At 37.3% G+C, this 25,544-nt stretch overlaps 1 protein-coding gene across 8 annotated transcripts in view; it reads left to right on the top strand.

Moving 5' to 3' along the window:
- The window catches only part of KDM6A (lysine demethylase 6A), a 150,981-nt gene that overhangs the window by 85,928 nt on the left and 39,509 nt on the right, over positions 1–25,544 (top strand). For 2 of the 8 annotated variants that reach the window (XM_057378215.1, XM_057378214.1), the window contains exons 7-18: positions 6,655–6,709; positions 9,455–9,489; positions 11,828–11,893; positions 12,989–13,082; positions 17,827–17,953; positions 20,074–20,172; positions 20,540–20,759; positions 21,322–21,456; positions 21,898–22,053; positions 22,719–22,814; positions 24,685–24,789; positions 25,368–25,544. The exon at positions 25,368–25,544 is cut by the window's right edge and continues 219 nt beyond it. In XM_057378215.1, the coding sequence (XP_057234198.1) occupies positions 6,655–6,709; positions 9,455–9,489; positions 11,828–11,893; positions 12,989–13,082; positions 17,827–17,953; positions 20,074–20,172; positions 20,540–20,759; positions 21,322–21,456; positions 21,898–22,053; positions 22,719–22,814; positions 24,685–24,789; positions 25,368–25,544 (1,365 nt within the window). The remainder of the gene's footprint in view (positions 1–6,654; positions 6,710–9,454; positions 9,490–11,827; positions 11,894–12,988; positions 13,083–17,826; positions 17,954–20,073; positions 20,173–20,539; positions 20,760–21,321; positions 21,457–21,897; positions 22,054–22,718; positions 22,815–24,684; positions 24,790–25,367) is intronic. The other 6 variants (XM_057378216.1, XM_057378221.1, XM_057378217.1 and 3 more) reach the window with 5 other exon arrangements.

Raw genomic sequence — 25,544 nt, 5'->3', positions numbered from 1 at the left:
TCTTTGTATGTATCAGATTGATAACATTGAGAAAACAGTGGGGACCAGGGGGCAGATTTTCTGAGGGTTTTGGTTTTATGAGGGGAAGCTTTGTTTGCTTATGTTTGGAGACTTGTGGTGGGGCAATTTTGTGGGTTTTGTTGGATTTTGTTTGGTTTGTGGGGTGGTTTTTTTAAATGAGTGGTCAGTAGGAATGCTGGACATGAGCAGGTTATTTTATGGCAAACCAAGCAATGTTTTGCTTTGGGAACATTAATTCGTTTTATTACATGTGCACTCTGTACCCAGTAACAAAACCCTTAGAARAATGAGAACTAAATTTCTCATGGTTTCAACTATCTGCCTTCTAGTAGAAATACTGATTCTTTCACTTGCAGAAATTTTCCCTCCTTCTTTGTACAAAAAACAGTTATTCCAGTAGTTTGCTTCAGGCTTATGCTTTCATCTTGCCCGTAAATCATCAATTTAAATATAATTTTAATTTTTTAATTATTCTTCTAAAGATTCTCATTTGTTAGTAATGTTAAGACATGCTGCTTATATTAGGATAAGAAAAAGGCTGCAAAAGAATTAAAATTTATTGGGAAAATGCGCATGAATTGTATGAATATGCATGAAATATAAAGAAATTAAATACTGATGTACTGATGAACAGCTTGAAGTAGTTATTTATAGTCAGTCAGAAACTTTTCTACCACTTACTCAAATATTTCTCCTGTACATATATATTTATGAAATATATTTTTAGCTATTGCAGCTATTATATGCCAGCACATTGCTGTTATAGTCATATCATTCATTTTTATGTGCTTTATCTGAGTAATAAGTAAACAAATATTTAGGAAAGTGAAAATCTGATTTCGAGCCTTCATGTGCTGTTTCACCACCCAGTTATCTTTCATACAGGGTTAGATTAGCAGTTTTTAAGTTWAAACATTGTACGTTGAAACCTTATGGTTTTTAATTTTTAAAAATAACTAGTCAAAATATCTGAAGCTATGAGAAGTTTTAGTTTCTTATGTCTAGTTTTATGTCTGTAATTCTATGAGAAGCAGCTTTTTAAGGAAAAAGCTCTTGCAAGTTGGATATCCAAGATTTTGAGGGCTTCACACAAAAAGCGTTTTGTGGAAAGCAAAAYGAAATTAATCAAAAGATAATTTCAGTAAAAATTGAAAATGGATGGAAAGCAGCATTTGGGATTGAAATTTCTCTCTTTAGTCTTTGTAGTTTTCATATGTCTGTGGTGGAAAGACCACACACAAGAAGTAAAACCATGGAAGTACTTTAATGTAGCATGGCACTGTAATGAAACTGCAGGAGAGTTATTTGCGTGGCTGGTTTTGACAGTGGATAATGATACCACACAGAATGTTGGCTTTTGTTCTCTCTTACCTGATTTTGCATGGGTTTTTGACTAATTTTGAAGTTTTCCTGTAAAAGAGAATTGTAAATGTATTTTAGAAATGTCAYGATTACAAAGAGGAGTAAGTGCTAAAATTAAATTAACGTGCTGTGTGGCGTCTTTGGTCGTTTGAGAGGTGGGAAAGAATCCACCAYGAGAAGAGGAATAGTTGATTCAGAAGCTGAGCTTTGAAGCTTGAAACTAAGAATATTGGTGCTGGAGAGGGTAACCCTGGATGTGTGGATAGGCTGGGAAATGAGATGCTGGAGAAGGGTGCTGTGGAAATGGACCTGGGAGTCATGGTCAGTGGCCAGTTGAATGTGAGGAGGAGTAGCCTGGGAGCCAGGAGAGGCATCCCTGTTTTGGGGACATCAGGCACATCATTGTTAGCCAGGAAACGGAGGGGATTGTCCCACTCTGCTCTGGGCTGGGGTGGCCTCACCTCGAGCACTGGGGGCGGTTTTGGGCACCACGATMTAAGAAAGGCATTGAACTATTGGAGAACATCCAAAGGAGAGCCACAAATATGGTGAAGGGCTTTGAGGAGAAGGGTGAGGAGCAGCTGAAGGCACTTGGTCTGTTCAGCTTGGAGAAGATTGAGGGGAGACCTCAGTGCAGTCACAGCTTCCTTGTGAGGGGACAGGAGGGGCAGGCACTGATCTCTGCTCTGGGTGGCAGTGACAGGAGCCGAGGGAATGGCCTGGGGTTTTGTAAGGACAGGTTTAAATTGGATATCAGGAAAAGGTTCTGCCCCCAGAGGGTGACTGGGCACTGGAACAGCTCCCCAGGGCAGTGGTCACAGCACCGGCCTGACAGAGCTCGAGAAGSGTTTGGACAATGCTCTCATGGTGTCATTCCTGGAGATGGTGCTGTGCAGGGCAGGGAGTGGGACTCGATGATCCTTATGGGGCCCTTCCAGCTCGCCATATTCACTGATCCTGGTACACCTCATTCATGGATGTTACGGTGAGAGACATCTCGGTCTGAACTGTTCCAGCTTTTTCAGGTGTAACTTTAACTGCAAGGCTGGCATTCAGGGCATGCAGAAATACTCACAGGGCAGCCACAGGTTCCCTTTAAGGACTGAACTGTTCTCTGTGTGCAGYCTGGGCACTGTGGGGGCTGGAGGCTGAGTCCTGGAACGACCCCGGCTCGGGGCGGATCAGCTCCGTGGCCGTGCTGGTGCTGCGGCAGACTCCCAGTCATCCCATTTCCCTGTGGCGTTTGTTGCTGCTGGCAGGCTTTCAGGCTGTTAGCACAGGAATAGCCACATTCTGATGTTGCAGAAATAATGCAGAAAATGTGGAAGCAAACGTGAGCGTTGAGATAGCTTTGTGAAAATTGTTATGTTAGATACCGGTCAGTAAATTTAAATGCAGCCTTCTTTTGGCTTGCGAAAATACAGCTTGTATGATCTTTCTGTTTGAAAATGATTTTTCTCTTTGAGCTTGTTAGAACAAGAGATTTTTCGGGGCACACTGCAGCTATTCAGTGTATATGTATATGTGGCCTTTGTTCTTTCTGTCCTCGAGCAGTTTTTTTTCTCCCGTCTGTAAGATGGGGGTTTTTAAATGTTGGACAAAAGTACCCGAATGTTTACCCTACGCAAACCTTTGTCTTGCAAGCTGAATTTGTTCTGAGCTCAGAAGGCAGTGGTGAGCGGCAGGATGAGCCGCTGTAGCAGCACATGGAGCGTGTCCTCTCCTGACCCTCTCCCCTGGTCCCAGAGATGCTGGGCAAATGGAGSCTTGGCACTGTGCCCCGGCTGGTTACACAAGGCTCTCCGTGTCCTACTTATCTGAACAAAAGCCGCTCTGATCAACACGGCCATCACACCTAGGTCACATAGGCAGAAAAAGCCATCTCCTGACAGAATTTTACTGAGTCATGATGGAGCTTTCCTTCATGGTAAGTCRGTGAGGATTGTCAGGTTTCAGATGATGGCTTGCCTTGCTTGCTGAATAAACGCAGAGCCGAGAGCTATCAGACTTGCTGATGTCATCCTGGAGAGGAGGAGGGAGTAGAATCACTACGCTGAGGTCTCAGGTTTGGATGTAAACAGAGACAGCACTGAAAATCTTGCACTGAAAAGAAAAGGGTTCGTTTTGCTTTTGTCATGTATTGATTAAAGAAACAACAAAACCTTAGGTACTCAAATTGTGTGAAGGATGTTAAGTTACCTAAATCAGTGTCAGATTACTGTTACTTTGCTACCAGACCTAATGCTTTCATCAGTTCTCTTTATATGGAATCCACTGTACTTCTCATCCTTGAAAAGGTTATCCTCGGAATTGTTTCCACAATCAGAGGCAAGTCAAGGACTCCTGAGGAAACAGAATAGGCTATGGATAACTCTGCAATTACAGATGGCTACAAATCAAGGTGATTTAGGGCTTGAATGATCTTAAAGGTCTTTTCTAACCTAAAYGATTCTGTGATTGTGCCTTGAGCCGCAGCCCTTGAGGAGAGCCTGTTAGTTTTTAACATTCAGAACACTGCCTTCTAGGTAAATCCTCTTACTGGGGATTTGAATTTCTATAGACTGCTGTCTGCCTTGAGGTATTGTGTGTCGTCTCTGAGCTGCAGCGGCCTCTCCTGCATAACAACTATTGCACACAGCAGTAGCCAGCTCAGTGCTGCAATATTTGAGAGGGGTGCAGATGTTTGCCAGCCGCTGCTGTTGGTTGCAGAAATGGAAGTTGGAAATTATTGCTGTCTTTTAATTTTTTTGGTGCTGGTAATTGTGATTAGTGGATCTGCTTTTGGCTGATGAGGTTGATGTGTTAGAATGCGTGCATGGGGGGATTTTTTGTCTTATATTGAATACTTAACGGGGAGCTATGTATTATTTATCCGGCAAGAGGTGTAGGTTTGCTCGTGGATGTGTATTTCAGAGGTTCTTGGTTTGAAAGGTTCTGGGGTTTCTGTGTATTGCTTTTAATTGTGATAATTGTCTAGTGCAAATGGTKTATTTTTCTGTAGTTACTGGCTTTGGTTTATTCATTTCTTTACCGTTTTTAGATCAGTGAACAGTGCAAGTAGAAATTTACCACACTTGGAAAATTTTCATAATGTGGATTTTGAATTTCAGAAGTTGGCAGTGAATATYTWAATTTTAGGAGGCATTGCTGAGAATATTTCTGGTTTTTTTTTTTACTGTATGGCACTTGATATTGTTGGCATATTTATRTATTAAGATGGTTAGATTTTCTTATATGGTTGTCTGCTTTCTCTCAGGGAGTCTCACTGTAATAACCCTTCAGAAAAGCCGCTACAGAACAGTGGTCAATCTATTCTCTTTAGATCTGCTTATTTTTTATAATAGCATTGCTAGATGAGAGCACATCTGTACCATTCTGCTTTGTCTTTTCATAGTGATTGTAAGTGACGGTGCAAGATGACACATCTGTACAGGAAGGATTTTGTACCTTTTYGATTCATAACACTCAGTGTACAGGCCAAAGCCTTTTTTTTTTCTTTTGTCAGGCAAAATGCAATTTAAGATAGAGCATTTTATTTTTATTTAGGGTTGTTTTTTTAAAGTTGTCTGCTTATTAGAATCACTATGGTAACAGACTAAAGGATGTTTCTGAGGCACTCAACCTGCATTGCAATGTAAGTGAGAAGAGACTGTAAGTTGTCTGCCTGCTAACCAGTAGAGAAATGAACAGGCACAGCAGAGAAATAAGCTAATACTTAATATTTGTAAACTATTATTTAATGGTTGCTCTCAGGTTAAAAAGTTATTTTACAATGTGAGTCCATTGGGTTTTGTGTTCTCTTCTGGGGGTGATRCTATTAAAATGTTCATTAAAAATCATGAATTTGTGTTGTCATTCAACTTGAGTTTGGTTCATTTTTTAAATGCTGTTATGTATTACAAATGATGTTGAAGTGAGTGAGGAGGAAGTTGCATCAGTGTATGTCAGAGCTCATGGGAGTGTCAGCATTCTTCTTATGTCTTGTCCTGGATAATACATYAATTTTCTAAATTTTTGTCCCTATTAAAATTAGGAGGGCTTGGAAATGTGATGATCTGTTGATCTCTTTTAACTCTTAGAGATGTGGGTTATATAAACATGCTGTGCACAAGCAATTATTATGACTGTGAAGAAAGTGAAGTAGCATCTAATARCTCTGTGTGCAGCAGTACTGAAAGTGTGTTGCATAGTTCCATTGATAAAAATTCTTTTTCTTCCCAGCTGTACCAGTAGACTCCCAGTGCCACCTAGTTTGGCATCCTGAATTGTTGAAGCTAAATTATMATTTTTATACTAAGAAATTAAAATACACGAAAGCGTCGGTCCCATTTTGTGGATTAGAAATCACCTGACATTGTATTTTATAAAAAACTATGTTGTATTTATAGGGTAACACTTAGGCTYCTGCATTCCTAGGCGTTCTTTATTGGACTAATACGTTAATTGAAATTTTACACCGTGTGGGAATTTTCTCTGAAGTTTACGGAAAAGTTCGGAGGCACTGGAGTTTCTGTGCCTGTTCCATTCATTTTAATACACTTGTGTCAGACTAAATAGTGGTCATTGAATTAACATGACACTTGCAGACAGACTTCATTGCGCTGCTTTTGTGACCTGTATAGAAGAGTGAAGAACTTACCTCCGAACTTGGAGTGCAGATATGTTTTAAAAGATATTTTTCGTATTCCTTGAGGAAAAGTGATTAARATTAAACAAGCTTTAATGTTTAACTGGAGTTTTCACAACATCTGGAGGAGAGGATGTGAGAAYTTACGAACTTATTATGAACTCATGTTTTAATATAGAGGTATTGGAATTAAACGCTTTTTGACAAGAGTTCARTTTTTTAAGGACTTAAAAGCTCTCAGTTTGTAGGAAGAGAGTCCTGTTTTTTAGATAAGACAGATTGAAAGCTTAAGTGTTTATGAGGCTCAGAGCTGGTGTGTGTGCAGTCCTAGTTGTGTCTATAAAACTTGATCTTCCAATTTTGACCATTCATTTGATGCCTTYGTCCTTCCAGATGCTACCCCAGTTGTTTACTGAAGATCTGTTGCCATCTTAAAATTACTTGGAAACTTCATGATGTTTGCAATAAAAAAAAATTATTTTCCTCTAGTAAGCAGTTGAATAGAAATTGAAAATTGTTTTCTTTAAGACACATGGTAAAATGCAGTATTGATTTTTAAGTACAAAATTGATTTACCTGTAGCAGTTTGCCCAGATGCTAGTATTACTTTGTTTGAAAAGCAAATAATTTTTTTTTCTTTCCAGCATTTTCAGTTAGCTTTGATTGACTGCAATCCCTGCACTTTGTCTAACGCTGAAAGTAAGTAACCAATAAGTATTTATTTTGTTGGGGATTTTTTTTCAAGTCTTATGCCCACAACTGTGTCAATTTTTARTGAACAAGTTTTTCAAAACCAGAAGAATTGGTACTGAGAGATGGAGACTACAAAACCTGTCTCACTCTCTCAGTGGAGATAGATGTTCCAGTGGAATTGTGGATTGTTTTAGTAAATGGAATAAGTAAAAATTGAGACTTAGCTTATTTATTACTCTGAAGACTTGAATTCTGACGGAAACTTACTATTTGACTGCTTTTTATTTATTTATAAACATAACGCTTGTGCYGTGGCACACATTTAATAACAATTATTTAAAACTTTGCGGCATCTTGATAATCTATAAATTTTCAGTGATTATTTTCATGMCATTTAAATGTATAGATCTAAAATTCAGCATCAATCTTAGACTGTATAAATAAGAAAAAATATAAAACTTGCTTTTTTTTTTTGTTTTATTTGACGCCAGCTATATATATTAGTCTGTATTTGAACATGTTAATCTTTAGCACAGTGTCATCTGTCAGAGACAACATYTACTGCAGGCTGTTACAAAATGTCCTGCAGGTATTTATCCATACTTAGTAGAATTATATGCAGGAACAAATGTGTGTTCCCCCATGTTCTGAAGTCTGTAARAATTAAAAAGCAGAGAGTTGTGAAGGAAATGTTTCCTTCAGTTTTTTAAGTACCTTCATGCTGTGGAGCTTTCGTTACCTCCTAAGTCATGCTTCAGAGGCGTTGGATGAAACATTTGGAATCATTTCTCTAAGAACTGGATGGAATTGTGAATATTCTATCAGCAAGGGTAGTGAAAGGGACTTTGTTCACATGGCTGAAACCACTGGCTGCATCAAGGCCRTCATCAAAGCTTTGTTCACTTATCAGGAACAGGCACAGATAATTGTGTAAAAATTTGCAGAATTCTCCCTAAGTCAATAGGCTTTTATTGCTTTTCTACCAGACATGTGATTCTTTATTGTATTTCGTGTTTGTTCATGTTCTTTCTCACTAATTTTATTGGTTTTCACTAAATCTCTGAATTTCTGTAAGGTTTTCCTGACCCTTCCCTCCCAGTGCCCTCTCCCCCCAGATTTGTGTAGAGGGTTGGCCCCATGTAAAGGCTTCACTGCCTGACAAACCCAAAGGAAGGGAGTGAGAGGTACTTGGTCAGGGTCCCCTGTGCTGTTCTGGGAAGGGGAACTGTCCCCTCTGCCCCACCGTGTCAGGTACCCTCACTAAATGCTCCATTTACTCCTCACCCTTGCATTTGTAAAAGCTCTGTGAGTTGTAGCATTACAGTGAGTGTATTCCTAGCAGAAATGTTTGAATACTAAGCATCTCCTCCTATTTAGGCAATCTCTAATGTGACACCTTTAATTTTCCTTTCTCCTCCAAGGCAGCACTTCATTTTGGAGCTTCACACTGGAAGAGTTTTGTTAAGAGGGAAAAAAAAAAAGTTTTTTTGGTTGTTTTTTTTTTTTTTTTTTAAGATAATGAACTCCTGAAACAAAAGCAGGGTTTTTCTTTCATTGGTACAGAGTGAAGTTCGATGATGCAGTGAACATAATGGGTGTGTTATATGCCCGTTAGCAAGGAACACAAAAAGTTTATTAAAATTTCAGATGATGCATTTCATTCTGACCTGGTTTCCAAAGTGCACTCTGCTTCCTTCTTTATAGTGAAGGACAAAACAGTGCACAAAGGGAGATTTTTTCCCTCCCTCATGACCCAGAGTGAAACCCTGAACTCGTTATTACCTATATGGTAATTTGGTGTCACACTATTTTGTAGCTTCAAGGGAAAGAAATCTGTGTAATTGAAATAAATTGAGCTTGGCTCAAACATAGGTATTTTCTCACTTTTAATCCTCAAGAACATGGAGCAAAAGTCTGTCTCAAAGGAACTTTTCTTTCCTCTTCAAAGCARAATGAGGATTACATTCATCTCAATTAGCTTTAGCTATCTACCGTTCCATGGATAGTCTAGGTTAGCAGTTCTTGAGTCTTCTCTCTGATGATTGGAGCAGCATGAGGGTAATTTTCCCTCTGCTTTTACTCTTGAACAACTTTCATTTTTCTTTCTCCAGCCAGCAATCTTCTTGCCTGCCCAAGCTGCTGGTAGTATTATGGCCTTCTGTACAATTTGTATGAGGAATTGAAAATGCTTAACAGTAAYCATCAGAGTATCATCTGTAATTAAYGTTTTTAGTTCAGTTTTAACAGGGGAAAGACAATTCCTAAAAAGGAAGAAAAAGCACCTTAATTTAAGATCCCATATAAAGCTGGTARTATAAAATGTAATTTTCTGTTTGTAACCGAACCAGTCTGTCTCTTGGCAGCTGAATGAATTTTTTTAACATGATTATGTACAGAAAATGCTACCTGTGTTCTCTTACCTCAGCTTCAAGAGATTTTATTGCTAAGTTTACCAAAGGGTTAATGGACTTTGTTTCAGAAAACAAATAAAATATATGGACTGTTTTTCTTAATGTCTGTTGGCACTTTTTGTGCTTTGTTAGGATACAATATTCATTTTCTCTCTGGTCTGGTATATTAAGTGTAAAGTATCAATGTAAAAAATATTCCCTTGGTGTCTTCAAAATGTAATTTTTCCTGGTTTTCCATCGATAAATTTGAAATGTTGTTTATCCCTCACTCCAAAGCAACATGTTGTAAAATTGCTGTTGTTCATTMAAACTAATAATTTTGATTTTCCCACTTTTACAGTTCAGTTTCACATTGCCCACTTATATGAAATCCAGGTAAGCTCTAAGCTCATTTTCATAATGTGTGGTTGAGTTTTGAACTGCATGATRTAATCAGTGTGTGGAATTCAGATTGTAGATGCTGTAGTCAAGCTACACTTAAGTGTTGAATCACTCCAGAAACTTTATTTGCTTTGGCTAAATGAAAAATACTTTTTCTGTGGAGTGTCATGCTATWAAATGGAAGAGCTGTCTTAATAAACATGTATTTACTAATCTCCCAATTTGAGTGCAAGAAATAATGCCAAAATACAACTTTAGRGAAGTTAATTTATGATATTTATGTTTTAAAAGTTACRTATAGATAYAAAAATACTAAAATTTWCAATTCTTACMTATRTTCATACTGTTTCTCATATATACAYACAGAATCAATATCAGCCAGTTGCCCAGGTGCCTTTTGAGTATACTTGGTATGTTTAACTTGAAATTTYCAGATTTAAGTGCAGTTTTTAAAGTGTTTAAATTTTCAAATTAAACTGTCATATTAGGGATTGAGGTCAACAGCAAACAGAGCTGTGTTACTAATTCTGTGTCAGATCCTACCACAGAGCTTTTCAGGTGCAGTTTTGGGAAATTGCAGAATTTACTGAGCTTCCAGAATATAAGTAAATTGAAACCAAGTAGCTACTGAGGTAGCTATTGTATATTTGTGATTTGGCTGACTGGTTATATAATGTAGATGTTGTGACCTTGTACCACGTTTATAGGTATCATATGACTGAGGAAGGGATGTGACATGAAAACAAATCCTGTTGTAAATTAAATGGATGGCAGACATAAACTGTATTTTCAGTCAGTTAGAAAKCATTTTTCACTGTGCTGTCTTTGGTGGCACAGTGAAAAATGGCCTGGGGTATTTCTGTGTAAATAAAAGATGTAAATCTGATAAACAGAATGTTTTTCTTTTCAGTGCTTTTGGTGCAAAGCCACATGGACAGGACAGAAATCTCCCATCCCAATGCACCATTAAGCAACTTCGTGCATTGTTGTGGTTCTTACTTGGCCACCATCCAGATTCCATTCAACACATWAGTTCTGTTTTACTCCAGCAGATCAAAAGGAAGTTAAACACCCCAGGTCACCGTGCCAGGTGTCCTGTATGACCAGTGTTAGCTGTGCTTAAGCTGTTCTTTCTGATTGACAATTACAGGCAGCAGGAACTTTGTTTTAATGCAAGTCAGAGCAAAAAAAGTTTCAGTGCATTCTGCCCTTTGGTTTGGTTTGTCTCACTCTTTGGTTTGATTGRGAATATCTTGTTTTCTGGAATTTGACAAGCTGAGAAGCACTAGAGTCCTTGTGGCTTCATTCTGGATATTACCTCTGACATGAGGAGAGGTTTTGGGGACAGGCTGATTGCTTGGTTTTTTACAGGACACAATGAAACAGTTTTTTGAACCCCTCTATATACTTGAAAATTATYTACTCTCTTAATATTAATGAAAAGGTTAATTCATTCCTTAATTRAGTACTACAGTAGTGCTCATGACATGATGGATTGCCAGCCCCTGAATAAAGACAAGCCTGGTGCTGAGAAGAATTAGCAGTGGTTTTTCATGGTGTTTGATGCTTGTTTCTATTATTTCACCTGTGGAAGTCAGGTGGCTTGCACGTGTCTAAAGAAAGATTCTGGATTGGGTTCTTTCCCCTTCTCCATTTCTAATACCATTCATGATGCAGCCAGACATTAAGGGCTTTGGAATAAGCACCTATTTATATATAAAGAAAAAGTTCTTCCCTGTGAGGGTGGTGAGGCCCTGGCACAGRKTKCCCAGAGAAGCTGTGGCTGCCCCATCCCTGGAAGTGTCCAAGGCSAGGTCAGACAGAGCTTTGAGCAACCTGGTCTAGTGACAGGTRTCTCTTCCYATKGCAGGGATTTGGAATTAGGTGATTTTTAAGGTCCTTTCCAACTCTAACCACTCTGATTCTATGAARTAAAAAACCAAATGTAAACATTGTGTAAGCTGTTAGGTAGTATTTTAAGGCATATAGGTAAACAGTTTTCTAAAGGGTAAATGATACAACAAATAAAAGCAAAAAATGCTCCAGGTCTGGAAAACATGCTCTGTTTTCATAGACCCTTCTGAAACCTCCTGAGCCTGTAAACATATTTTTCCAAGTGTGAATATTAGGCACTAATATTCACCTAATTTGACATCTGGATTGCTGCCTCTGCTCTCATGCTCTACAGTGAACTTCTGTTCATTTGCTTAACATCCATAGTCATAAACTACAAATTTTGTTCCCAGTGCTAAATTTAAAATTTTTTCCTGATTGTTTTTCTTTTGCTGGACATGGATATTTTATTTATTTATATTATTTGTTTTCTTACCAGTTGTCTGCATTTCATGAACACCAATTAAAAATCTTTTCTACCAACTTCCCCTTGTTCCATTTGAAAGTATGTAATTGTTGTTTTAATTTTTCTTCCTGACTAGAATAAGGTTTTAAAATCACCAGAGTTGTCTTTTATGATTTTGAGATTTCAAGAATTTGATAACATTTTTTAATTCTAGTAGGTATTTAATTGTTTAAATTGTCCCTTTAAAACACCAATACTCATTACTGTGTACTCCTTGCCTAAAACAAATGTAATTAAGCCACAATCATTTTCATTTAGGTGGTCCCATTTATTTTAATATGTTCTTCATCTGTTTGCCAGGATGAAGTTTAATGTTGAATTATCTGTAAGCATATTTGTGGAAGAGGAGGCWCAGAACACCTAAACATTTAAAATACATTCGCTTTTAAGCATTTTTTAAGGGAATGCAAAGACAAATGCTGACCTTATTACCAAATAATTCATCTATTGAGAAGTCTTAACTTTTAATATATACRAACAGCTTATACAGTTCACAGAAGTCAGTAAAGACCCCAGTCCTAACCTGGAAGTGTGTTTTCTGTACCAACACCTGTTTGTATAGGGAACTGAAAATTGAGTGTTTCCAGGCTTCAGGTGCACCTAAACTATACAGCAGATAATAAAATGTCATACCTTCGTTATGTAGGCATAATACTTTTTTTCTACATGTGGTGGGACTCTTACCAGTACAACAAATRTCCTGAAAGAGGCAGTTCAAATATATCAAAGCAAGGAAAGAGGCAAAATTATACCAGCCACCAATTACTGATGATCTTCGTTTTTGTTACAAATTTCCAGGGAGGAATTTGTGGGGGGTTTTCTCAAATCCCCTTAAAAGCAGAATATTCATTGTAGTGTAAGAAGCGTAATGCATGTATGAGGAGTTGACAGAATTTAATAATTTGCAAATTTTCCTCCATTATTTTAAGTAATCAGTTTATAAAACTGCTAGATCTATGGAAGTTATTCTCTTACCATATATACGTCACTTAAAGCTTTCATATGCACTGTATGCAAAAAAAATTSTAGAATTTTTGTCAATGTGTTTGTGTGCTGTCAGTGCTGTGAAATCGTTGCTATTGGTGATCTGTTGTAAGCTTTATGATTAATCCATTTACTTTTTTCCTTTTGCAGAGAAAGTATCACTCTGCAAAGGAAGCTTATGAACAGCTTTTGCAGATCGAAAACCTTCCTGCACAAGTAAAAGCAACTGTCTTACAGCAGTTAGGTATGTAAAATTAACTTTCATTTTCCTCTGTGTTTCGTTTCTTTCCATMTTTGCCTTCAGCAGTGTTTTTAAGGCTCCATTTCCAAAGCGAGTCTTAGGCACACTGCGCATGGTACGTGAGATTTTCACCCAGATAGAACATGTAGCAGTAGATACTCAAGTAAATAAGAGAGAAGGAAAATAATTAAATTTRTAAAATTAAAGAGCTCTTAGACTTGCTGCAGTACATGTTTTAGATTTTGGGCAGTGAGAGGGTGGTCTTTCAGAGAAAGAGTGCAGCAGTTGGAATTCTGTGTTCTCTGTTCTGCCTCTGATGCCATCCCTTGAATAGCCAGGCTAAATGYAGTAAACCTAAATACTCTGTGTCAGACTGGAAGAATGTGGCAGCTGAAAAATTTACTTTTTCTTTCTCTTTAATTATACTGCATARTGAAAATCTATTTCTGTAACTAAAAGATTTATTATCAGGCTCCCTTAAAAAACMTACATAAAAAGTGAAAAGGAATTTTTTTGTAATTGTCATTTTCCATGTTTATAGAAAGCTGATAAATAATTCTTAGACARAAATTTCTCATAAGTGAGTAGAATAAAATGCTTTTGTCCTTTGTGTCATATAAAATATTTCCAGAATATTTTGTTAAAATTGTTCAGCCCAGAACAGTACTTCTTCATTCACCTTCTCCATGCTCTTCATCTAATTTATTATTCTAAATGTTTATTTAGCCTGCTTATGCCCATTTTTCTTTTCTTCCCTTTTCACATAGTGGTCATTTAACTCAGATTTGTAACTGGGATTAAATTATATCCACAGTGCTTTCTTTTTCCATAATGCAAGTTGTGTGTGGAATAATTTGTGCTCTGTGACAAAATGCCAAAATCAGTGGGCTAATTTTGAGTMATCTCTGTGGAATCATAAGTGAAACTGCTGGAGGAGTTTGCTGCAGGACTCTGGATGCTGCTCTTTTTGCTGTCACAGGAACAGATTGCTTAGATCTCAATAAGCCCTTTGAATTTTTATTTTTTTTAAACTTGGTATTATGTCACCCAGTATAAATTGTCAGCAGTTTCATCCAGAAAGGCTGTACATCTGATCAGTGGAAGACAGGCTTCTCAAAAGAGCTGACCAATTCTTTTTCATCTGTTTGATGTATGTTGCCACAATAGAAGCARAGGCACATGGTTGTATTCATGAAATCCTGCCACAGGTCTCTGCGCTGGCAGTAAGGGGCAGTGACTTTKAGAATTGTCTGCTGTCTGAAAACTGGATTAACTCTCTTTATTCAATCAGCATAGGTCACCCAGTTTTGTTGTGTGGGTAGCTTCTCTGTGGAGAAAGGGATAGAGTGGTCTTAACTGGAACATTGAAGGAATAATGCTGTTTCCTTTGCTCTTCTCTGTTAACAGTGGTATTTATCAGAGTCTGGTGTTTATCGCAGATTCAGTCTTTAGCAGCTGGTATTAAAAACACCTCCTCAGGAAGCACAGTCTGGGTGGTGCACTGCTGCTTAGAAAAAATAATAGAAAATACCTGCCATCTGCCAGCATGCTACTTGCAAAACCCAGTCAAAATATATTTGTATTTGTATTTCTATATTGAATTTTTTTTTTTTTACTCTTGACAGAAAAATCAGTTTGGCGCGAAAATAGCCTTTGTTTATTTTCCTTAGCTAGTTAATGTTTACTGAGCCACATTTGGAATTCAGGSTAGTTGAGATATCTTGTGAGAGAGTTACTGAAATCTTTGCTCCTGTTGCTGGCTTCCAAAACTGTGACTGTGGAGGAGAACCCTGTCATTCCCAGATAAACACATATCCAWTTGAGCTGATGCTTGCTGACTGGTTCAGGTAGACAGGAGAGTAAGAGCTGTACAGTTGGATAAGAGCAGTTTGTTTCTTTTCTCTCCTTCTGTGTTCCATTTGCTTTCCAGACAACAATTCTTTTCAACACTTGGCCCAAAATTACATTAAATTTATGAGTCTGAAGATCAAATMTGTCCCAGTATTCTTTCTCCAGTTGTACTCAGCTGTTGCATAAGGAAGGGCATAAGAGCAACATAAACATCTGCTTAGTGTTTCCAAAGTCCTCTCCCAATGTTTTTTGGCTAGGAGCATTCCTAGGTGGTGTCCATGTAATTGGGTGAGACATCTGAGCTGCTGAAATGGGGAAGAGGTTCATCTCYTTAGAGACAGTCATGTTTACTGAGGAAAGAGAGATTGCCACAAGTTCAACATGAGGATGATTGATAAGCGTGAAAAAAGACTCATGAGCTAGGCTATCACATCAGAGGGATTTGTTCCAAATTTGTTCCAAATGAGATTGCAGAGATCCGCAAAACAGCATAGAACATTTGTGAAGTATGGACAACATCAGTGGTTTTGTTTATCCTCTTAAAAATGTCCCAAGAGTGGAAGAGTAGCCAGTATATGCTGGTTGAGAGTTGGAGATGGGTCTTGCAAATGGGAGGGGTTTTGCTTCACCTTCTGTATGTACATTCTTCATTTTGTGCTCAAGGACGGCTCCAGTTACTTTACCTGTGCTGTTCTAGTGGAAAATTTTGTTGGCTCTCCCTTTCTTGCTTTCTGCCTTTTTCAGCTCCCTGTGCAGGAAGATAAAATTAGGAAGCARCCCTTGTTTCAGCAGTGAAACCAGATAGGGATTGCTGGTTCTCATTTCTGTCTTCTAGAAATAGACATGTTCTTTTTTATCAGTGAACCTCAGTAAAGATCTTCCGAAGATACAACATGTTATCTTTCAATCCAGCAAGGTTCTGATGAAACAGAAATTAGGCACACAATGCTTCTAAAGATAGAGGAAATTGTTTTATGTCTTTTTTTTACCCTTGTTCATAATCCCTGAACTATTACCTTTATCTTAGGCTTTGTCTGGAACAGCACCTGGTGCATATATCCTTAATGTGCAGTTACTCAGGTGAATTCCATTAACCGACTTCACAGAAGCTTTTTCTCTTAAAGCATGTGTATTTTCTGTAGGCTTAAGAACTTCAGAGACTTGGGATTTGAATCAAAATCATGGCTTGTTTATTAATTTAATGACACAAAGTTATGTTATGACTCTGCAAAAGTCATTGGGGTTTTTTTTTTTTTCTTTTTTTTTCTCCTCTGATCAGTAGATTTTTGACTTGATTGATTTTCAGTCAAGATAAAGTACTTTTTTCAGCACTGGAACCACTTGACTCCTAACCTGACATTTCTTGCAGTCCATGAAATGTTCGAACTTCTGCTTGTTACCACAATTTTCCTGTGCTATTTTTTTAACCACCTCAGGCAAATGTTCTGTGATTTTGTTTTCAGCTGCCTTTGTTAAGTTTGGAAGTTTGCAGTCCATTTGCAGAAGTGATGTGGTGTCTATTAACAAGTGTGAGCCCATGGAATTAAAAACTGAGTTGTATAGAACAAGTGTTATAAAAATCATAAAGGAAAGTGTAATCACAGAGAATAAAGTAAGGCTGCAAATACTCATCAGTTCAGTTATCAGTCTCGCCTGTCCATGTAGTTAGACTTTTATCAAAAAAGGCACAAGCTTAGGTGCTGAAGTTTCGCTTACAGAGGTGTTAGATGGACAGGCAATGCAGGTGTGTGCACAGCTCTGTCAGTAACCAGAACTTTATACAAACCTTGGGTTCTTTATGAAATTGATATTACAGGGTTCCACAGGGGGCTCTTTATGGGTGGGACACTATAAACACACAGGAATAGTCTTTTGTCACTTCTTATATTTTACGAATGCTGGCTGAAAGGCAGTGGCTTGTTAAGACAAATACATKGATGTTGAGCAAACAGCAAGACATTGCTGAGCACTGTGGTATGCAGTGATTTCAGCAAGCTGGCTGCTGGCTGGCCACAAAGGATTTCCTTGTTTGYACTCACTGTATGAACAGCAGTGAGATGGTTTTGTGGCTGCTTGAAGGAATTCCATCTGAGCATAGAGGCAGATGAGGAGCAGCTGGAGAAGGTGATGAAGGTGCTTTATTTGACTTGGTAACCAAGCCTTGAATCAGTGCTAGAGCAGAGATACATTTTAATAGTGTGTGAAATGTTAGTGGGGAGGATGGGTTGTGGGAGGCCTTTAAAGTGGGGATGAGTAATTTGTCTAATGTAATGAAAGAAGAAAAGGCTTTTGGAAGAATATGATCTGTGTTTAGATTAGTTTGTTATGTATATGAGAGGTGATTGCATTTGTCAAGGTGAATGGAAAATACCTTGTATTAATTAGGAGGAAATGACAGTGTAAGAAAGATTCAAGTGGAGATGCAAAAATTCTTAGTCCAAATATGGGTATGGGACAAGTATAAGAATTTAAAAGAAAAAGAATAAATAACATAAGATGTATATGTTATACATGTTATATATATTTATATATCWTTGGTATGTGTGACAGGGAGAATGGTGGCATTCTTCACAATGTCAGGGAAGGTATCTATGTTCAGAGGAGGAAAGAGTTAACATTCATTTTTATAGTAGAAGATTGAGCAGTTCATAATTTTGCTACTAATCTCTTAGAAAATTACTTAAACATAAAAAAGTGCTTTAAAAGTACTTTTAATGAGTGAGTAATTCTAACTTTGGGTCCTTCTTGTCCTATAATTTTAATATAGAACTTTAAAAGTTTTAAAAGCTTAATAATGTTATATTTAAAGAGACACTAATCTACAAAGTCCTGCTGTGCAAGAGTATTAAGTGATCTTGGGGAATTTCACTTCTCCCATTTTTGGATTCTTTTGTAGGCTGGATGCATCACACCGTGGATCAGCTTGGAGACAAGGCAACCAAGGAAAGCTATGCTATACAGTATCTCCAGAAATCTCTTGAAGCAGATCCAAATTCTGGTCAATCCTGGTATTTCCTTGGAAGGTGAGAAAAGGCTTTATAGACACTGTAACTGTATTTGTAAATTTGTTTGAGGATGCTCATGTTTGTGAGTATCTTACACTGTTTTTCTTCTTAATCCTTTCAGAGGAAAAATGAAGGGAAAATATGTATGTATSTACTGAAATCTTAAGTTTTCTGGGAAGTGTATAAAATTACAAGGTGCTATCATATTTGGGATGAATATAGATTAGAAGTTGAAATGAAGTATGTTACCCAAGTGGCTCTGCTTTTTTTGTAGTTATTATTCARTCTACACATTTACAGTAATCTGAGTGTATCCTGCCTGGTTTTACCTGTTTCTCCTCCTCCATTTTCTGTTCTCCTCTTTTTTTGTAAATCCTCTGTGCATGTTGTTACTTTCCTTCATACCTTTTTCATAATTCTTTCTATTTTCTCAGAATCTCCCTTCTTTAGTTTTTGCACTAAAATACAAGTGTTTTCGTGGGTAAACATCCATTTATAAAGGACATACATGGCAATGTATAGCTCAGACCATTCAAATGTCAATTTAAGTGCTCAGTTAATTTTGTAGTTTTGGACAGTATTTTTTGCTTGAAAAATAACATTCTCAGGTGTAAATCATCCAAGCAAGTTGAGTTCTCAGGCAGGATGGAGCCTGAGTATTCCACACATGSGGCTGCTGTGCTCTGCTCTCAGGTCAGGGTCAAGCCTAGGACTATGAAGATGGGAGGAAAATGCAGGAGATGAGGTGGAAAGTTCAGTGGGAGCATCTCTTGCTTTACAGGGAGGACTAGAGAACAAATGTTTCGGTGCCCCATTTCTCCAGTCCATATGCTGCCAGAAGAGAACAGGATTATGCGGTTGTGCATTCCCTCTTTTTTCCCTTCTCGTGTGTTCCCTTGTGTTACTCCTTCCTCAGCTGGTTGKCCAAACCAGATAGCAAGTTAGTTTAAAGCTATATTTCAAAAATACACCACCACTAYCCTCCTCTCCCACTGGAAAAACTCCATCTCCCCCAAGTTTTGTGGGGGCTTAATGTTAGAGCTACTCTAATGAGAGGCTTCCTGTGTGTGATAAACAAGCAGAGTGAAACGTACCTGTTGAACATGGGGTTACACTGTCATTAAAACCATCTCCTGAAACATTGTATTCAGACAATGGATTTTTTAAGGCAAAGTAATGCTGTATTTTATCATATTCCTTTCCTAGTGTTTCTCAAAAAATACTTGAGAGTGGAGCATGTTTGACAAACCATTGCCTGTACTGTTCTGCTTTCTTTTTATTATTTGCTAGAATAAATTTTCTGTTGTTATTTATGCATTTTGAAAGTTATCAGTTCTTTTTCCAACAGAGACACTTGTTACAAGCAATGCAAGACACAGTTATTGTTGGTTGAACTACTAAATAGATGTAGATATTTGATMTTGGCTTTATATTTGGAGTTTATAATTTTAAATCTGTAGGTATTATTCCCTCTGGTKTAATTGTAGTTCTCTTTAAAGCAAGAATACCTTTGAATTCGTACATGACAACTATTAAAGTGAGACGTAAAAAAAATACAGAATCACACAACTTCTGACAAAATTTGGTGCTCTGTATACACAGTACACAAAGTAACACACAAAGTAACTGGTTTGTTATTTATTGAGGAGGCATGTTCTTGAATATGATTGAGATGCAAGAAATGCACATAAAAAGCYTCCCAGGCAGTCAGGAACCATCCTGATTGAGTTGGTCAGTATCTCTCAATAATTCTGTCTTGTAAAACATTAAGTTTTATAACCATGTGTTTGATGAAATAGGTAACTTAATTGTTTCACTGTAATGCTATCTGTAGATAAATGCTGTTTTTATTGACTGATACGGTATCACAAGTGAAAGAAATGCAACTCTTTCAGATGTGGTGTGACTGTTTTCCTTGCAAATGTAGTAATCCAGGGTTTAAGTCGTTTTAGTGTACATAAATAAATAATTAGTAATACATGTTAAGATGTTTGAGTCTGCTTATGCCTGGCATTCAGAAACAGCAAATGTTGAATGTGTATTTGCATGACTTAACATTTATCAGATCYTTCTTGGTAAGCCATGCTCAATGATTACCTTCTATACATATTACCAAAGTTCTTTTTTTCTTCTCCCAGGTGCTATTCAAGTATTGGGAAAGTTCAGGATGCCTTTATATCTTATAGGCAATCTATTGATAAATCAGAAGCAAGTGCAGATACATGGTGTTCAATAGGGTAAGAATGATACAGGGTAATATAATGATATAATTTCATGCTAATCTATAGAAATAAAGAATATCAGCTATTTTTTTGTAAACTCAGAGGGACTGAAAAGTTTTATTTATTTAAACCTCCATGTTGTCAGACTTGGCTGATTTAAAGTTTAAATAATGCATTTATATTTGCTTCCTCAATTTTTAAAAATACTGAGTATGTTATTACGTGAATCTTGCATATTGAAATTTTATACATTTCTTCTTATTACTGTGGTTTATATAATGCCACCGTTTTTAAGGGGTTGGGGGTGGGGGATGTATATATTTGAGTTGCTTGTGTCTTGACTTTGTTATTAATTCTCCACTTCACTAATCTTTCTATTCAGTGTGCTGTACCAACAGCAAAATCAGCCTATGGATGCTTTACAGGCCTATATCTGTGCTGTACAATTGGACCATGGCCATGCTGCAGCCTGGATGGACCTAGGCACACTCTATGAGTCCTGCAACCAGCCTCAGGATGCCATTAAATGCTACTTAAATGCAACTAGRAGCAAAAATTGTAGTAATACCTCTGCACTTGCAGCACGGATAAAGTATTTACAGGTAAAACTAATGTTTTAGGAAGTGGGGACTACTCTTCCAAACACACGGCAGAGGGGAGGGGAGAAGTCACACACGAGTTTAACTTGCAGTTGTTTGTGGTGTGTATAACCTGTTTTCATGTGTACTGTAAGCATATCATAGCCTGTAATATTTTATTTCTTCATTTTAAGTGGAACTTAATTCCTTATAAACCCTATTTTGCACATTTAATCAAAGCATACTGTTTTACATCATTTTGCTTTTTTCTTTGTATTTGTCTACATTTTTAAGTTCTCATAACATATAGTGAGAATACGCAACACGCTATCTTTCACTCTTGTTTGCAATTTCAGAAAAAAGGAATTATGAGACCTCTGAATCCAGAGCTCATCTTTGTTCTGATTCTCACAAAGGTTTATATTCTGGTTACCCTCTTTATACTTAGCACCTTCCTAAACCCCAAAATTTTAAATCTGTCCTCTCTTTAAGACATAATTAGCTACAGCATTTAGGAAGATTTCATGGACTTGCTCTTACTAAAGTAGGCTTGTGTTAAATTTGCTTTTTACATAATTTTTCCTAGGCTCAGTTGTGTAACCTTCCACAAGGTAGTCTACAGAATAAAACTAAATTACTTCCTAGTATTGAGGAGGCATGGAGCCTACCAATCCCCGCAGAGCTTACCTCCAGGCAGGGTGCCATGAACACAGCACAGCAGGTGAGAAGTTGGGTTATGTTCTGCAGGTGCCCAGCTTTAAGGGTTCTTTACAATCGGTAGTGGTCAAGCTTATTTTATTGAGCACAGGATTGGCTTTGATTAAAAGAAGCCTTTGATTTATTTGCAGAGGGATATTAGATCAAGGAGCTCCCTATAATGTGGGAGAAATATGGGGGTACCAATTTAGAACCTTTGTGGATTTTCATGATTTTAAAAGATTTCATCTTAAATAGAAATGCTGCAGTGGTTTAATAATCCCGTGAAAGGTACACATTCCTCCATTGATGACCATATGGAAACTGATTTTTCAGTTATTGAGATCAGCTTCAGAATATCTGCTCAGCCCTTTTAATATATGTGGGCTGTTAAAATTWAAAAATTTAAAGGAAAGCATGAAGAATATATAGAACCATATTTTTGTCTTCCTTCTGTGATTCTTAGGCTTGTAAACCTCATCATCCAAATACTGAACCTGTACTAGGCCTCACTCAAACACCAATTTCACAGCAATCCTTGCCACTACACATGATTCCTTCTAGCCAAGTAGATGACCTGACCAGTCCTGCCAAGAGGAAAAGAACATCTAGTCCAACAAAGGTATATATTCTGGTGAACTAGAGCCCCCTACCAAAATTATATGGAAATATGCATTAAAATGATGCAGCATGCACAGAATTTGTGCTGTAAATTTTAATCCTTTGGCATCAAGGTGGGGAATGTCTTTAGAAATTTTTAAAAACATTTTTTAAGTGATGTGTTTAATCAGATTCCAGCTCAGACAGGAGGTGCATAAGGGCAGTGCAGATTGGTGGCACTATACTGCAAGTTGCAGTTGTGTCAGCGAGAAAATACAAGTGTAGTCTGATGATTGAAAGGGAGACAATCATGTCATCCTGTCTATTGCCTTTGCTTATATTTAGAATTTAAGTGTTTCATCATCATGTAATAGTGTTACAGTAGATAAAGTATTCAGTTTTTAAARTAGCATACATTTAAGTTAATTGCATAATTTGATTTGCTTGTTTCTCCTTATGGTATTAGGTATCATTAACTTTTTTCTCAGACTACTCTGATACTGTTGGGAATGGTAGAATAAGACTTGGTGTATTTTAGTACATTCTTACTATTATATTATATATTCTTATAATAGTATTCTTGAAACAGTGACTAGTTCTTTCATAAGTAAGATAAAATCTAGATAGTAAAAGAAATTATGTTGGCCCTTTCATCGTCACACATTTTAATGTAATGTTTTCTCTCAGAATACTTCAGATGTTTGGAGCAGTGGCCATACAGTGTCACATCCTCCTGTACAGCAACAAATTCATTCTTGGTGCTTGACACCACAGAAATTACAGGTAGGTATGGGAGATCTTCAGAAGCACTATTATTTTTTTTGTTTCTTTCCTTCTTCCTTTTAAAAAAATAAATCTGGCACATTTTCTGGCTTCACATTTCTGAAATTCAGTGTGAAATACTTCCCAAATAATTCCCAGAGTGTAGTTCAAGTTCTTCTAGTTTTTATGGCTTCTCTGCGTGAAATAAGTTCTGTAGTAAACTAAATGATCTCTACAGAAAYTGAACACTTACACTGTATGCATTCTGTAATGTACAAAATAAAAACATACAGTAACTTTTTGTTACGATATTTTAAAGACAGGTATGCAAATTGTCACACCTGTGTGCAGAGTGAGTTTTGTGACTTGCTGTAATGTTGGGGTGTAGAAGTATTGTAATACCATTTCTTTTCCTCTGAGGTAGCTTCTCGTGTCAAATTGAATAAACAAACAAGCACATTGTACAAAATGATTTCTCAGATGAAATCTGRTGCTGCTTTTCTGTATTTTGTGCCACCTAATACAATTGTATGAAATGCTAGATTTTAGTTTGGAAAACTTGTGTCAGGTGTTTTTAGTTGGAAAGTTTTRTTTTTTCGGTTCATTAGGGCTGGAATTCTATATATTGAAAATCAGGCCCTGCTGGAAACTTCTACCCATGTATTGCAGATACTGCTTTGGATGCAAAGAGAAATAGAAGGGAGCACAGTGCAGAGGCAGAAGGCATTCTCATTAAATGAGCAATATTCCTCTCAACTCCAATATAGTTCTTCAGCTGTTTCTCTGTCTGAACAATATTGGCTTTACTATAATTTTCCCTCCCTCTTCCTCMTGCCTCCCCACCCTTTTGGTCCTTCCTGAATCATTCTTCTGTATCTCTCTCTCTCAGCATTCTCATTTATTCCTCTCTGCTTATTTTTTTTTTTTATTACTTCTGCCCCTATTCAGTCTCACCTTTTTACAGATCCAGCTTCCTCCTCTAAATAGAACCTCTCTTGAGTGCAGTAGACTGGTTGTGCTGGCAATAGCTTGGCAAGGGTCCAGCATATATAAATAGGAAAGCCAAACATGTATGATGCACGAGGAGAGTGAATAAAAAAGCCTTTATTGTATCTTCAAAGTTGTCCTCTCAAAATTGGAAACTCAAAGGCTGGATGGATAGGGCATGCTATGTATACATATGTATATGTATGTGTGTGTATAAATGTATTATTCATTGTATTCCCCTCGAGAGGGAATTCAGAATGGAAGGTACTGTTAATCCAGGGATTTTGGCATGAACCATCTTCATCTGCTTAAGTCATACCACTTAGCATCAGCAAACTTACTGGTAGAATGATGTAGGACGCTGAGTGTTTTAAAATGAACGCAGAGATCAGATTTTTGGTGATAGACACCTAAATTCATCAGTTGCAAATGAGATCAGTATCGTAACTTAACTCTGTAATTAAATCRTACAATTTTCTGGGGTTTTTTTAATATTTTCAGGAGGAGTTTTCATGTGTGCCTATAGGTTTCATTCACTTTGTGATGAACAGTATTAATAAAAGAATAGCACAGTATAAAAAGGTGTTAATATACACATTATTGTAAGAATGGTGTATAATCATAGTTGAATGTAGTTTTATGATACCAGCACACTTAATTTTAGYGTGGTAATAATAATTATACAATCAATTCATTTAAAATGTCTTTTTGTTTTAGTAACTAGTAATAAAGTTTCTTTGCAGGCGAGTGTATGGAAAAATGTTTGAGTCTGCAACAGAAATCGCAATTATTTTCAGTTTTACAAGTCTTGTCTTCATAGATACTTTTTAGTATTTTACACAAGAAAGTTATTAAAAAGTCCATGCAATTTTAGTGATTTTGAACCACACTGCTGTTTTTTTAGCACTTGGAACAGCTGCGTGCAAATCGAAATAATCTAAATCCAGCACAGAAACTTATGCTGGAACAGCTGGAGAGTCAGTTTGTCTTGATGCAGCAACACCAGCAGGTGAGAACAAAAATGTTTCTTGTCTAAAGCACTTTTGTCGGTAATGGAGTCTGTTGTGTTTCWAGAATTCTACAGAATTTCTGTTGTACAGTGTTCTTATGCCCTTTGCTGTGTTAATTCGCTTTTTTTTGTATAAAGGATAGTTGTGGATTAGTGGCTGAGAGGTAATGGGTTTCATTATAGGGCAGTGGGTTAACGTGCAAGTTTTCAAGCCATATTTCCAAGCTAAAGTGAGTGCACACGTCTAAAAGCAATCTTTAAAAAATACTTAGCTGTAGTAAACAGTATTGCAGCTTTTCTCTTGTCGTGTCATTGTTCAYTTCTCTGTGTCCAGCATCAGCAGTAAAACACTCAAACTGAAGGGTTAAGATAAAAAGGGTGCTGATGACTTTACTTAAAATTTACTCGCATTTTTGTGAGCCTTACATTCATCTTGGTTCTCAAAAACAGCTGTCCAGATCTTAAAATGAGTATAAAATTGGGCCTGACCAGTGCAGTWAAGTACGCAAACCTTGTATGATCCTTCCTTTCTCAAGTTCCACAGCCAATGTTGTTGTGCTTTGTTCATGTTCCATTAGATGAGACAAACAGGAGTTGCACAGGTACGATCTACTGGAATTCCTAACGGGCCAACAGCTGATTCATCACTGCCTACAAACTCTGTCTCTGGCCAGCAGCCTCAGGTTGCTCTGACCAGAGTGCCTAACGTCGCTCAGCGTGGAATCCGTCCCGCCTGCCCYGGGCAGCCTATGGCT

This window comes from Malurus melanocephalus, unplaced genomic scaffold (genome assembly GCF_030028575.1).
Source record: "Malurus melanocephalus ecotype Western Australia unplaced genomic scaffold, MMel_1.1 scaffold_348, whole genome shotgun sequence".
Taxonomy (NCBI): domain Eukaryota; kingdom Metazoa; phylum Chordata; class Aves; order Passeriformes; family Maluridae; genus Malurus; species Malurus melanocephalus.
Note: the sequence above shows the minus strand (reverse complement) of the source record. Positions and strands in the feature narration are given on the sequence as shown.